At 40.9% G+C, this 14,579-nt stretch overlaps 1 protein-coding gene across 6 annotated transcripts in view; it reads left to right on the plus strand.

Annotated features, from left to right (window-relative positions):
- The window catches only part of NAP1L1 (nucleosome assembly protein 1 like 1), a 38,789-nt gene extending 25,719 nt beyond the window's left edge, over positions 1-13,070 (plus strand). For 2 of the 6 annotated variants that reach the window (XM_048499745.1, XM_048499743.1), the window contains 10 exons: positions 114-194; positions 607-735; positions 1,229-1,300; positions 2,747-2,886; positions 3,180-3,325; positions 3,409-3,428; positions 4,466-4,588; positions 8,664-8,696; positions 9,767-9,817; positions 11,388-13,070. In XM_048499745.1, coding sequence (XP_048355702.1) covers positions 114-194; positions 607-735; positions 1,229-1,300; positions 2,747-2,886; positions 3,180-3,325; positions 3,409-3,428; positions 4,466-4,588; positions 8,664-8,696; positions 9,767-9,817; positions 11,388-11,423 — 831 coding nt within the window. In that variant the 3' untranslated portion in view covers positions 11,424-13,070. Of the gene's footprint in view, positions 1-113; positions 195-606; positions 736-1,228; positions 1,301-2,746; positions 2,887-3,179; positions 3,326-3,408; positions 3,429-4,465; positions 4,589-8,663; positions 8,697-9,766; positions 9,848-11,299 lie in introns of all 6 variants that reach the window. The other 4 variants (XM_048499740.1, XM_048499741.1, XM_048499744.1 and 1 more) reach the window with 4 other exon arrangements.
- Positions 13,071-14,579: the final 1,509 nt, after the last annotated feature.

A 14,579-nucleotide genomic window follows, 5' to 3' on the forward strand; every position in this document is an offset into this window, starting at 1 on the left:
TGTATTGTGTTAAAATGTAATTTGGTACTCTTTTGTCCTGTGATGGGTTTTGCATGTTTCAGGTAAAACTTAAAATCATGTTCACCTGAAAGATTAAACCATTAATCTTCCAGAGGAGTGAAATCATCAATGCAGTTTATGAACCTACGGAGGAAGAATGTGAATGGAAAACAGATGTTGAGGAGGAGATTTCAGTGAGTACCTGAATGTGATTTTTAAAAATCTTGCAAAGATCATGCCTTAATAGTCAGAAGCAGAGAGTGGTTAGAACGCACATAATTCAGCCTCTGCTGCAGTCAAGCAGTTCTTGGTCTAGTCCGTGCCTGAGTTGGGTGAGTTTGTGAGAGTATTATATACATTGCCTTGAGTTTCATGATAGAAGACACTTGAGAGAGAAATGTAATATGGCTTTGTTAGTTGTTTGTCTATTTTGAATGCCAAGAAAACAGTCCTCAGTGTTAAGATGCCTTTTGGAAAACTAGAACTGTCGAGCAGTTGACCTTGTAGGACATAGGTGAACACAGTGGCAATTGGAATGAAACTATATCTTAATTCTAACTTGCAACACTCAAATTTTAGAAAGATTAACTTCTTAATTTTAACAAGGAGGAAATGAAAGAGAAGGCCAAGCTTGAAGAAGAGAAAAAGGATGAAGAAAAAGATGATCCTAAAGGAATTCCGGAATTTTGGTTGACTGTATTCAAGAACGTTGATTTGCTCAGTGATATGGTTCAGGTGAGGGGAAAACTGAGTAACACTTCAAAACTGGTCTGATTAACTGGTTTCAACTTTCTAAAATCTTGGGCAAGGTTTTGTTTTTGCTGTAAGTCAGCTTTAATTTCTGCGGTTAATTTCTGTAATTGTTGCAATAGTGCATCATTTTCTTAAGACCGTAAAACCTCCAAAACAGAATTGTATTCTGAAGGAATATAAGAACTCTGCTCATTTGGAAACAGTTGTCTAATAGTGGCCATCTGGGTGATGTCTCTTGTCAGCCACCCGACAAGGAGGTCTGAAGGCAACAACTCTTCTTTGTGTTCTCATCATCTAGTATTTGGAGGAACGGTGCTTCTGATCATGTTGCCATTACCTGGTGAACTAGCTACAGGAGTATTTTAATTTAATTTCCAATGTTCATTCCAAATTATTTAAAGCAGTTACAAAAAAATACAGAGCTGTAGAAAAAGAATAAATTCTAGAAAGCATTAACTGTAATTTTACTTTAAAGGAACATGATGAAACTATTCTGAAACACTTGAAAGATATCAAAGTGAAGTTTTCAGAGGCTGGGCAGCCAATGGTAAGCTGTTTTGGTTAGAATGTATATATTTTTTAATTTGGACACAACTAGGTGCTCTTTGTGTATCATTTGAATGCAGTAGTCCCGTGGGACACATCTAAATGACATAGTCTGTTCTAAGCTTGCTGTATTCCTAAAATTTATATTGCAGTCTATTTTCACTTAAACTCAGTATGTGAATTGCCTCCACTGAAAAGCATCATTTGAGGTGTTACTTCTAAAGTCTGTAGAGTGGCCTTCTACTCAGATCATCAGTTGGCACCAGCATTAAGTTTATTAAGGCTAACTAGGTTCCTTCCTTAAACAAGGTTCTTAACCTGCTTCAAACCATGCAATCCTTGTTTGTCCCCCCCTCCCCCACAGCACTTGGTTACTGGTGCCAACTGATGATTCTGCATTAGATGGACCTGCGGTCTGATGCAGCAGAGCTCATGTAATCCTGAGACCCTTTCCCAAACTGCAGTATATAATCTGCTTTTGTTCTTGAATAATAAACATGCAGGGGTGGACCTATCCCTAAGAACTGCTTTATAAAGTTGAACAGGAATTGAACCATACTGATGTTAGAGTGCAGGTTCTTTAAAGAAGGAAAGGTAGGGAGTCTGATACTATGCCTTTCTCAGCATAAAGAAGAGAGTGCGGTTGTAGTGGTGCAGCAGGCAGGAGCATGCTTCTACTTCGTCAAAAGTAGTCCCCCTCCAACCCTCTTCCCTCCCAGAACACAACACTGCCGCTTTTGCCATCCCCTGCCTGTTGCTGGTTTGGCCACCCCAGCAGGCCCAGGGCCCCACAGCTCATGCAGCTGCCTCCTGACAGCCCCCGGAGCAGCCAAAAGAGGCCTGAGCTTCTGACACCACATCATGTTAACCCGTTGGCTCTGGAGGTCTTCAGATGACTGGGAAGGCCCTGAACTGCCCACGGCTGCACTGCCCCCGGTCCTCTCTGCCGCTGATGCTTTTGCCACCCCCAAACCTCCTCCAACCCTCCCCAAACATCAAGCTTCAGTGCCACTTACCAGCACTAGGACCCTGTGGAGTATTCAGCTACAAAGAAGGGCCAGGAGGACACTGTGGATTGAGCTTCAGTTGAGCTGAAAAAGATATAGTGGGTTGATCTGATGTGGAAATCTAATGTAGAAATTGTCAAAAAGGCACCACAGGGAATCGTGAGACTACAGTGAAAAGGAGATCTCCTTTCTTCCCTCTTATGCTAGCAGACAAACTGGTAGGATCTACCAGTTTTTGTTTTTTCAAATCTGTTGTGGTTTCATTTTGATAAACCAATCCATTATGTTCAGATAGTTAATAAATAAAACATCCTTTAAAAGTGCAGAACAACACTGCTATGTGCATTACTGGCAAAACAATATATTTGATTCATTTAAATTAACTTGGATTTTTGGATTGAAGTCATTGAGTTGTTTCTGACATTCTGTTTTTTTTAAAGACATTTACATTAGAATTCCACTTTGAACCTAATGAATATTTCACAAATGAAGTGCTGACAAAAACGTACAGAATGAGATCAGAACCTGATGATTCTGATCCTTTCTCCTTCGATGGACCAGAAATTATGGGGTGTACTGGGTAAGTATACTGTTACCTTAAAAATTGTTAGTCTGTGGTAATGTCTGTTTGGAAGGATGGTTATTTGGGTCTCCTGAAAACCTTGATTTGACTGTCTGGTTTGAAGATTTTAGATGGAGAGAAACCGCTCACGTCATGTCAATAAAAACATTGTATTGATTTCATTTGATACTTTTCATTCTGATTTTACTTTCTACCTAGTATGTAATGAGCTAGCTAAGATGACCATGTAAGCATATATATTTGAGTGTGAGAATATATCTATGTAGTTCAATAATAGAATTTTCTCTCAGGTGCCAAATAGACTGGAAAAAGGGGAAGAATGTTACTTTGAAAACCATCAAAAAGAAGCAGAAGCACAAGGGGCGTGGAACAGTTAGAACAGTGACAAAAACAGTTTCTAATGACTCTTTCTTCAACTTTTTCTGTCCTCCTGAAGGTAAATAGTGTTTCGTTTTAATTGTAGTGTGATGCCCATTAAAAACAAAACTTTAATGCTACTATTTATTTCTGTTCTTACAGTTCCCGAAAGTGGAGACTTGGTAAGTCCCTTTTAGTTTATTTTCCTCTTGAAAATTATAATTTGGGGGAAACATGAACAATTGCAATAGCAAGTAATACATTTTGGCTTACCTTGAGATGCAGTAGAATTCAGTGATAAAATGAGGAACATTAAATGTTATGTATCAAAGATCATGGGTTCACTGATCTTATCAAAACAAGTCCAGTCAAGAGGGTTCATATGAGTTGCTGTAGCTGTCTTTCTTGGGCTTTCATGGAAACATGCTTTGTGTCAAAGAAGCCACCCCTGAGCAATAATATGATGTTTGCCCTTTATGTGAGCCTGTTAGGATAGCTTAAGGTCACTTGTGTGAATAAAATTAATAGAATTGCTTAGGTTACATATATGTATTTGGATAAATTGAATATCAGTAAGTAGTCTGGGTCAGCCTAGACTAGCTAAGCAGGGTGAGCCCTGGTTAGTATTTCTGTGAGAGACCACTGTGGAAATTCAGTTATTCCTCAGAGACAGAAAACAGCAAACCACCCCTAAACATCTCTTGCCTTGAAAACCTTTTGGCATCACCAAAAGTCAACTGTGACTTGACAACTCTTCAGAAGAATAGATTGGTCAAATTTAGAATAAAACCAGCCTGTGCCACAGGAATGAAAAATTGAAAAACTGTATATCATTTGATAGTTTAAGTTTTTAATGAATGTAGAATGCAGTAGTGGCTAAGGAAATGATTGCTAGTGAACAAGAAGCAGTAGTTGGTGGCCAGACCGAAAGAGCAAATGAGTTTTCTGGACAAGACTCCTTGAGGCAGTGGAAAATTGCACTGAATCACATGCAAATTAAGCCGTCCTAGAGATGTACAGTTTTCATCTGTGGGTTTGTATTACATGAATTCAGTTCAGCTTCAGACTAAATTCAAGCTATTGAACTTCCAGATGAGTTCTGAAGGCATCAGACAGTGCATTAGTTGTGCAGCCGACTGTACAGACTAACTGGGAAACTGAACTCTATGTAAACATAGTGATTACAAATTTATGGAACTAGAAATTCATATTTGCACAGGATGATGATGCTGAAGCAATTCTTGCTGCTGATTTTGAAATTGGTCACTTTCTACGGGAGCGCATAGTTCCACGATCCATATTGTATTTCACAGGAGAAGCCATTGAAGATGATGATGATGATGTAAGTTATGCTTCTTCTTAGCTTTTTGAAAATTACTTTGACTGGTGGTGTTGGCCCTCAACTGAACCACAGTTCAGCATGTAGTTAACTTGCATTTATAATTAATGAGACATCAGAATGTGAAAGCATTGGATTCTGCATGTTGTAACCAATGCTGAATTTGACCTTGACTGAATTTCAACATGTGTCCATTGCACTATTAGCCATAAAACATTGAGATGGACCCCTCACCTTGCAACTCACTGAGGCAGGATAACCACTCTCTGATCAGGATTTCCCACCTTTTAACAGAACTGAGCTGCATGTGGTGATATAAAAGCTTCCTCAGCCCTTTAACTATCACAGAAGGTGAAAAGGAGCCTGTTATTTTTTCAGCCCTCACACAGTTAGAAACCCTAAATAAACATAAAACTCTCTCTCTCTCTCCGGAAGAAAAAAGCAAAAACCCCAATACTTCAGTGTACTGGTCCCAGGTATTATTTTCTCTCTAGAGGATCTCCCTCTCTCTCACTGGATTATGTAGATGGCCACCCCTCAGATAAGGACCCTCAGTAAACCTTCACTAGTTCTCTAGTCTGAGTATTATATATTGTTTTCACACAGCTCAACACTGTCATCAGTAGAACAAGTCAGATTCTCACAATCTGACTGAACTACTCGGAGAACTTTTTAGCACAGTTAGGCTGTTAGATGTTGACACAAAGATCATCTAAGATCCATAAGCCCCTCAAATTGTTCTTGTCAGGGAGTTATCCTCCTTCTCCTTGTGTGATCAAGTTGTTAGGCCAGTCAGAGTACAGGACTGCTGGTCCAGTCAGGGAGCTTCCCTGTTTTCGAAGGCTTATTCTCAACTCTGACTTGTAAACAGCAATGACTTCTGACAGACCTTGCACTTTTTAAACTCACTAATTCTGTGCAGTCTGTCACAAACATCTTCAGAATTGGAAATTTGGGGACAGATTTGGAGTCTGACATGCACACACACCTCTTCCACTCACATGTAATCACATCTAAAGTTTTGCCTAGAACTCAGTTCATAAACCTCAGGACTCCACAAACATGTGTCTACAGATTCTCAAGTCAGTTTGGGCCAGGGGTCAGCAACCTTTAACACCCAAAGAGCCATTTGGACCCTTTTTCCACGGAAAAGAAAACACTTGGACCTGCAAATACTTTTTGACATTTAAAATGAAGATAGCACTGTATATTGTTTTACCTTTATGCTTTGTATAAACAATTATAGTGTTTTGCTTATGAAATCCATGAAGTGCTGCAGAGAAAATTATATTTTATTTATGTAAATATCACATTTTGAACATTTTGAACTCTTAAAAAATAACAGACCTCCATGTCTGCCATGGAGGGTAGATTCGACAGCCATATTCCTTACTGCCCTGGTCCCAAAAGCCACAGCTTCTGAGAATCTACCCCCAAATGTGCTGGGATTTGCCCGCCGGGAGTTGGCAACCCGCAACAACCATGGCTGAAGATGATCCTGGCCACCCTCCCTTCCACGATCTATAAGCTTACCCTCCACTGGCTTACTCTGTAGTGAACCTTCCAAGATCCACGTGCAAGGCTTTCCCCATGCGCTCCTGCCCTCCTTGGCAATGCAGAAACAAACAATTCCCACCCACCACCCGCCTCCCCATCAAACAGCCCTGATAAGTGCAACCTTGCAGGGCTGCAGGTAATAACTCCTTTAAAACCTCTCACCTGGACTTAGCCAGGCTGCCATCCGTCAGGAAAGCCCCTGGAGCTCAGCAGAGCTGCAGGGAGGGTCTGCAACCCAAGGTGGTGCTCCTGGGGTCCCCCATGTGGTCCTGTCCCCCAAGAAGGACCAGGGGGATGGGGAAATGAGGCCACCCAAAGCAGGGTTGACCCCTGACCCCCCATTCAAGGGGGGGCTGGACTGGAGGTTAGGGATTGCATGCTTGAAAATCTCATGCCTCCCTGCAACCTCCTTCCCATTTCCCTGCTCTTTCGGCACGCTTCACCTGTTCAAGAGGATCCACCAGCGGTGCTCCGCCCCCACCCCGTGCTGTCATCATCGGCATCAGCCAACCAGGCAGCTGGGACAGGGAAGCCGGAAGTGGCTTGAGTTAGCTGTCTCGGGCTGTGCCTTGCTAGGAATTAATCCTTAGGCTGACTCTCCTAAGGAGGATGAGAGGACCCAAGCTATGCAGAGCCGCAGTACAAGGACAAAAGAGCCGCATGCGGCTCTGGAGCCGCAGGTTGCAGACCCCTGGTTTAGGCATTTCAGTTTAAAGTATTTTAAATGGCAAATGGAGGAATGAAACAGTTAAAAGGATTCTCTAGCATTCTATGTACTGTGCCTTAGATTTCAGACTATCAATATTTTTAGAGGGTAGGGAGAATAATTTTGGATAGGAAACTAGTAACTACCAATTATTCCAGTTATATAAGGATTATGTACTAGAATGGATGCCTTTACTAGAACAACTTGGTGTCAGTATAAAGTCTGCATAATTTGAACTAGTTAGGAGATTTACTGCTACTTCAAACTAAAAATTAACTTCTGAATCTTCTTTTAGTGCTGCAAGTTAAGTAATCAAATAAAGAGACTTTCCATACATAAATCAAATTTTGGATGTTTTTAGTTAAAGCATCATGTTTTGTGTTTTTTTTCTCATGGAATAGGTACTTGTAATGTAACTTGGGTAGCTGAACTTAATGAATAAAGGCTTATGTTTTCTGCTTGAACAAAAAGAGAAACCTTAACTGTTCCTTGGACATAGGTATTTTGAGAAGTCAGACAGACTGTATATGTGAGATACTTTGTACTTGGTGCCCATGGCGAGTTTTTAAGCTTTTTGCTGCTATGAGATACGTTTCATGGTGCACATAGAGATTATTGAGATCACTTAGGCTGGATTAATATATATATAACTAAAAAGATTTATTGATTTACAGATTGGTTTTAAAGTATCAAACCAGCTGAACAGGTCTCCAGATAGACAAAATAGGAACTGGCTGAGGCACAAAAAATTAAACAGGTTATGACTTCAGAGAATAGTTAGACTTTTCTTCACTATTTTCAGGCCCAGATTTTTAATGACCAGCCACTCCATTGGATCCTCTCTCACACAAAGAATTCCATCCACACTAGCCTGCCAATTCCCTAGAGTGACTAAATTGTACAAGGTCTTCTCATCACCAGAGATAGGCCTAACAATTCAGCAGTCTCTTCTCTCCCAGAGTTAGAGCTAAATTGCTCTGCCACACTGCCAAGCAGAGCTACCCTTCACATTGTCTGCTCTTTTTCCTGAGCCAAACCTGGGCTCAACTCAAACTCCTTTCTCCTTTATTCCCTCCAGCATCCCCCTTGTTGAAGGTGATTGGATACTGGAGCAGCGCTCCTGTTGGCTCATCTGAATGGCTGATTTTCCCTTCAGTCTGTTGCCTTATGTTTACCAGTGTTTACAAAACAATATAGATCATAGTTTCACCTGGTGATAAACTGTAAAGATGTCAAGTCTGTGAATCTTTATTACATGTTCATATTGTGATTGCATAAAATTGAATTAAGTGTAATTCGCTATGTTGTGGTATTTATTTTTATAACAGTTCTAAGATAGAAAGTTTAATCCTTCCATTAAGACAGACTGCTCTTTCTGTGACTGATGAAACTTTCCCTTGATAAATATGGTGCCAATTTTGCTTGAGTTGACATGAGGTCATGTGAGCTGCCCTAGGCCCAGAATCCTGTTGTTTACATAAAACAGCTTAAGTATGTTGTAGCAGCTGTCCAACTGTTCAGTTCTTCCCATCCCTCCTGTAATCTTCTGCCTGATGTGATTTTTTTTAACTAGAGATCCAGTGTTCTGTCCAAATTTGAACTAGGCTTGTAGCCCTGATGGAAAAGAGAAATTGCAGTTGTAAAGTATCCAGAGATATGCTTTAAAAATGTAGAAGCTCCCAATATTCTCTCCCAATATTAATTGTGTGAAGATTAGCATTAGACATACAGAAGTAGCTGCAGCTTCAAGACTGGTTTGTTTGTGACTTCTTGTATTCTGTTGTACTTACTCCTCCCTTTTTCTTTCTTTTTCAGTATGATGAAGAAGGTGAGGAGGCTGATGATGAGGTAAGTTGCAAACTTGTCCATTTTAAACATCAGCAGTGAACAAACACTGCTGTCCCCTGCCTCCAGTCTTTAATTGCAATTGACTTGCAAGTTGCAATGCCATTACCAATATTTTTAAAGGCTCTTTATATGGAGAATTCTGAAAGCTTAAGTACAACGTAAGCTAGTATTCTGCAGAAATCCAGAATATGCTGCTGGCTTAAGCCTCTTTTTTGACCTAATCCTACACATAATGGTTGCCATTCACACAGCTAAGCAAAAAGCCTCTGGAGGATAATCTTTAAAGCTCCACAAATGGGTGATTTCAGAGAAGCTTTGGGAGGAGATGGAGAAAATATGTATGTGATCTTAGAATATTAACCTAGGCTCTAGAAAACTTCTTGACCTTATAGCCAATGACTTATGCAAAGATTTTCAATTACCCCCCTCCCATATTTTCTTTACCCTTTTTGCTGAGAAATAAAACACTGTTCCAGCATGAAATGTGCTTAGACTTCCAGGAACCACTTCTTTAATTCATCATAAGCTAAGAAGTTCAATAGACACAATGAAGAAAATAATAAAAAGGATTTTAAAAAAACACTGTTGCTCAGGGAAGTTCAAGAATTGCATTTTTTTTTACTTTAAAGCTGCAGAACTCCTTGGCCTGGCTTACATTTGGATTCTTGAAAAACCACCTGGAGGTTTGGGGTTTTTTTGTGGGAGGGACTGACTATGGGAGCAACAACAGGGAGCTGCAGCTGGTGTCTGAGACAAAAATAGGCTTCACCTTGCTGTGTGTTCTGTGCACATGCAACATGATAATGCTATATGCTGAGTCAGTTTAGACATTTTCAAAGGTATGGTGATGCTTGGCACACATTTAACCATTACCCATATTCCGAGCCAGGTAGCTGTGACTTATAAACGTGTAAATTTCAGTTTGTTAGTTAGCTTAAGTGTAGCATTCATACACTTCATGGCAAAATGGGAATCAAATATATCTATGAATTATGGAATGCCCTCTAAATCTCCACACAACACAAAGCTCAAATAAAAGTACTCTTGCTACAATAACTTTTATTTTTCAGGAAGGGGAAGAGGAAGCAGATGAAGAAAATGATCCCGATTATGACCCTAAAGTAAGTGATTATTGGGAACATGCCTTGACAGTACCCATGCACGTAGGTAAGGGGGGGGTGTCTCGGGTTTGAACCCCCCCCCCAATTCATGTCGGAAGCTCCGCCCACCCGTTTGTGGGTTTTAAAAACATTTCAGTGCTTTTTCGGTGTTTGGCATGCAGGGGGCGCATTGTTTGGGCTAGCAGCACCAAACTTTCAGGGATTGTTTGGGAGACTCTCCTGATGATACCTGCCAGGTTTGGTGAGGTTTGGTTCAGGGGGTCCAAAGTTATGGACTCCCAAAGGGGGTGCCCCCATCCTCCATTGTTTCCAATGGGAGCTAATAGAAGATGGGGGCTACACCTTTGAGGGTCCATAACTTTGAACCCCCGGAACCAAACTTCACCAAACCTGGGATGTATTATCAGAAGAGTCTCTTACTGATACCACCCAGGTTTTGTGAAGTTTGGTCCAGGGGGTCCAAAGCTATGGACTCCCAAAGGGAATGCCCATCCTCCATTGTTTTCAATGGGAGCTAATAGAAGATGGGGGCTACACCTTTGAGGGTCCATAACTTTGGACCCCCTGAACCAAACTTCACCAAACCTGGGTGGTACTCATTAGGAGAGACTCCCAAAAGATACCCCTGAAAGTTTGGTGCTTCTAGCTTAACAATTGCACAACCTTGACAGCAGGCACCCCTCTAAATTTTTCCAGATTCTCGCTTTAAATCCACCCTCTTCAGCATGGATTTAAAGGGAGAATCAGAGGTCCCTCAGTTTAGAAGCGTTGAAGAGTTTGGATTTATATCCTCCCTTTCTCTCCTGTAGGAGACTCAAAGGGGCTTACAATCTCCTTGCCCTTGCTCCCTCACAACAAACACCCTGTGAGGTGGGTGGGGTTGAGAGCTCCGAAAAGCTGTGACTAGCCCAAGGTCACCCAGCTGGCATGTGTGGGAGTGCACAGGCTAATCTGAATTCCCCAGATAAGTCTTCACAGTTCAAGTGGCAGAGCAGGAAAACCCGGTTCCTCCAGATTAGAATGCACCCTGCTCTTCCAACCACTACGCCTACATTGAAAGTGATGCTGTTTCAGGGTGGGGGATAATCCACCCCAAAACAGCATCACTTTCAATGTTGTTTAACTAGGGGCCCCAGATTCTCCCTTTAAGGTGGATTTAAAAGGAGAATTTGGGCTCTCTAGTTTAAATGCCATTGAAAGTGATGCTGTTTGGGGGTGGATTCCAGCATCACAGCAGCTGCCCGGGGGAGGGGGGGGCCCGCAAAACTCAGATTTTGCACCAGGCTCCATTTTCCCTCTATGCCTCTGCCCAGAGGGGAGGGGCAGGAAAGGGCAGGGCAGGGGAGTCTGCCATCCCCAACCTCGGAGAGCTGCTTTTATAAGCGCTAGGCCAGGGGCGGGGCTTGGGGAGGCGTGGCCATGCGCTAGGGGCGGGTGGGGGTGTGGCCCCAACCCCCCCTAAAAAATCTATACCTACGTCCCTGACAGTACCATTTAAAAACTTGAAATATACAGGCTCCCATTATCACATCTGCTGTGTTCCACTGACATGTCCTTTTTTTTCTAACAGAAGGATCAAAACCCAGCAGAATGTAAGCAGCAGTGAACAGTGTGTATGTGGCCTTGAGGATTATCTGCACTGTAATAGCCTAAACACAACTATTAGTTACTTACAGCCTTATGTTTTGTATCTTGGTAGAATTAAGTGAACATTTTGTTAAAACAAACTGACAGAACCAGTTCAAAATGTAGGTTCCTTGTACCTAGCATTTTAATAGTACTTTTCTGCCAATATGTAGAATGCAGTAAGTCCCTAAAGCATGAATAGTTAATTCATTGCTATGTATAGTTTGGTTCTTGTGAAGTCTGTTGTCATGTAGTTATTAGACTGCAGCTGTGAAGATATCAGAACTGTTGATGGAGACCAATATTTGTTTAGAGAAGATCCTTTCCTGAAGAACCAACCAAAGTATTTTTCAGCCCAGTAGATGAAATGGGTGTAAGTCTGCTTGCACTAGCTGTGCCTTCATTACTTTGTTATAGAAATGGCAGTGACTCGTACTAATTAGGAGATGGATGCATTTTTTTTGGAATTTCATGACATCCATATAATCTGTTAATTTCCTTCAAGACCACACAGAACATTCATAATTGTCTGCTTGTTTATGCTCTAGGTTTTGTATTTTGTGACAGTGACCTACAAAGAAAATCAGAAAAAAAATAACAGCACTAGAGACATTATAATAAGGTTGTTTATCACTGGGGTGTGAATAAACCTAGTATTTTCAGAAATTAGTTGTGTCCCTGGGTTAATATATTCTTCTTCTTTTAACCACAAAACCCCCTGTAACAAGCTTAAGAGTTGTAGTAAGCAGTTGCCAAATAGGCATCCAGTCCATCAGGAGTACCTGGCTAAACTGTGGAAATGCCTGCAGTGGCTATGTTCTTGCACGATTCATCTGGATGCTTGTATTTCAGAGGGCTTTCCAATAGATTTCTAGTGTTGCTGCCCCCATTTGTCTTTTCTGCTCCTGATTTTTTAAGTTCATTGTCAACTTCTTACAGCTTGATTAAAATAATGTTTGACATTTTTATAGCCTTAGAGGAACATAGCTGTGTATTGCTGAGAAACTTATCAAACAAGTTTCCTTTGAAGATCATTACTTGTCCTTTTCAGAGCCTCTGGTTTCATTTACTAGAAGGAGGCTTTATATGGGCAGGGTTCTGTCTGGCATGTTGAGCAGATGGTAACGGTCTAGAGTAACTCTTTAAAATACATTCCTAGTCTTTACTTTACATTTACACAGAGGTGTATGTATAAATCTTAAGGGCCATTTCAGTCAAATCCCCAGAAGTGCCTCAGCCAGCAATAAAGTGACAAACAAAAGCAGAACTTGTTTTTATCTTCTGATTTTGGCATAGCCAGCTTTGAACATTTTTAGAACTGTTCAGCTTAAGACGATGGAACAAGGAAAAATTAGTTGATGTTGTTGCCCATCCTTTATTAGAACATCCATTTTGGTATTGGACAAACTCAGATGTCTCCCAGTTACCCAGGGGCTTGCTAAAATTCCAACCAGACGTGGAAGAGGCATTGACATTTTCAAAATTAAGGATACTACTTATTAAAAAAATCTGGCAACAGTTTCAAAACGAGTCTAACTCATTGTAAAAACTAGAGATTTACCCATTTTTATGCCATGGAAAGTGATTTTTGTTATATAATTTTGTTGAAATAAATACAATAATCAAATACTTCTTCAGAGAATTATTTTTAAACCATGTTGGTTACAATCCAAAGGGTTGTAGAGAAGCCTTATAGAAGTCCCAGGGGGTTGTACTCAGTTGTTTGGGTGCATACAAAAGAGTTTGTTGGGTCTTGGCTGTTTTTATGCAGCCTTTAGAACTTTCCCTCTTATTTAACTGCTGAGTCAGATTTTCTTTTAATATATACTGAAAGCACTAACGCAACATCAAACATAATTTTAGCTAGCTGGTAACAACTGTCTTGTTTCTCCTAACAGTTGAGTGTGTGCGTGCGTGCGTGCGCGGGGGGTGGGGGGGTGGGTGTTGTCTTTAAATTAGTAATCTCTGTAAACATTCAGGAAATGGTCATTAGATTTTTGGATGTTGCTGTGATGAATAATTTTTTTCTCCTGGAATTCTCTACCTTTTTTGAGGTACTCAGTGATATTATCTGAACTATGTACAGCAAGAGTAAAGCTTCCAGAATTAGAGACATACAAGACAGACATGGCTGCAGAAACCATTTCAGTTGAACCAGACAAACTAGTTGGGAAGGCTGTAATGTTTTTGGAGGGAAGAAGTGGGATGAGAAATTCAAGAAATTAAGGTGCCATTCTAGGTACATGATCACTCTAGTTCAACAATAATTCCTCAAAGTAGCTTTTATATTGTTCTGACAACATTTCTATATGCAGGAACACATTCCTTGAGACTTTGCCTGAGGTCAGTAAATATTGTATAATGTGAACAGTTAGCATAGTCTTTATAATGGTCTTTTGCAGGAAGTGTCTGGGCAAGATGAAGTGAAACCATTAGAAATTGGAATTCAGTTCATGCCCATCAGCATTTCTTAACTCTTAGTTTGGTAACTGTATCCACTCTGAATTCTTGTTCCTACCAGGGCCATTCCAATACACTTCATATCCCAAATTAATATGAATTCTTAAGCCTTGAAATGTGCTTACTATGTAATAAATACTATGATAATTTAACTTGTGGATTTAAAAACAACATGTTTTCACATATTAACCACTAAGATTTATTTATTTATTTATTTATTGTTTCGATTTATAAACCGCCTCATCCCCTGGGGGCTCTGGGCGGTGTACAACATTCACATATACAATTAATTAAATCGATAACAACAATATAATACTAAAATCCATTAAAAGCTACTTAAAAACAGCGGTTAATATCATAATAGGTGCCCTATTATGACCAATTCAATTAAGATCACCCCAGTAAAAAGAAAAGGGAGAGGTCAGGTTCCTCTCTGGGAAGATAATAAGGTGGTAAAGTGCATCAGATGGTATGTGCAAAAAAGCAGGGGAGGAAGGAGAGGGGAGGGGCCGCCACTCAGCCAATTCTGGACACTCCAAAGGCCCGGTGGAACAACTCGGGTCTTACAGGCCCTGTGGAATCTCACCAAGCTGTCCCGGGTGAGGGCCCGGACAGCTTTGGAGGGAGAGTGTTCCACCAGGCTGGGGCCAGGGGCCGTCAGAAGCGTCCCTGGCCC

Source organism: Sphaerodactylus townsendi, linkage group LG06 (assembly GCF_021028975.2).
Source record: "Sphaerodactylus townsendi isolate TG3544 linkage group LG06, MPM_Stown_v2.3, whole genome shotgun sequence".
NCBI classification, from domain to species: domain Eukaryota; kingdom Metazoa; phylum Chordata; class Lepidosauria; order Squamata; family Sphaerodactylidae; genus Sphaerodactylus; species Sphaerodactylus townsendi.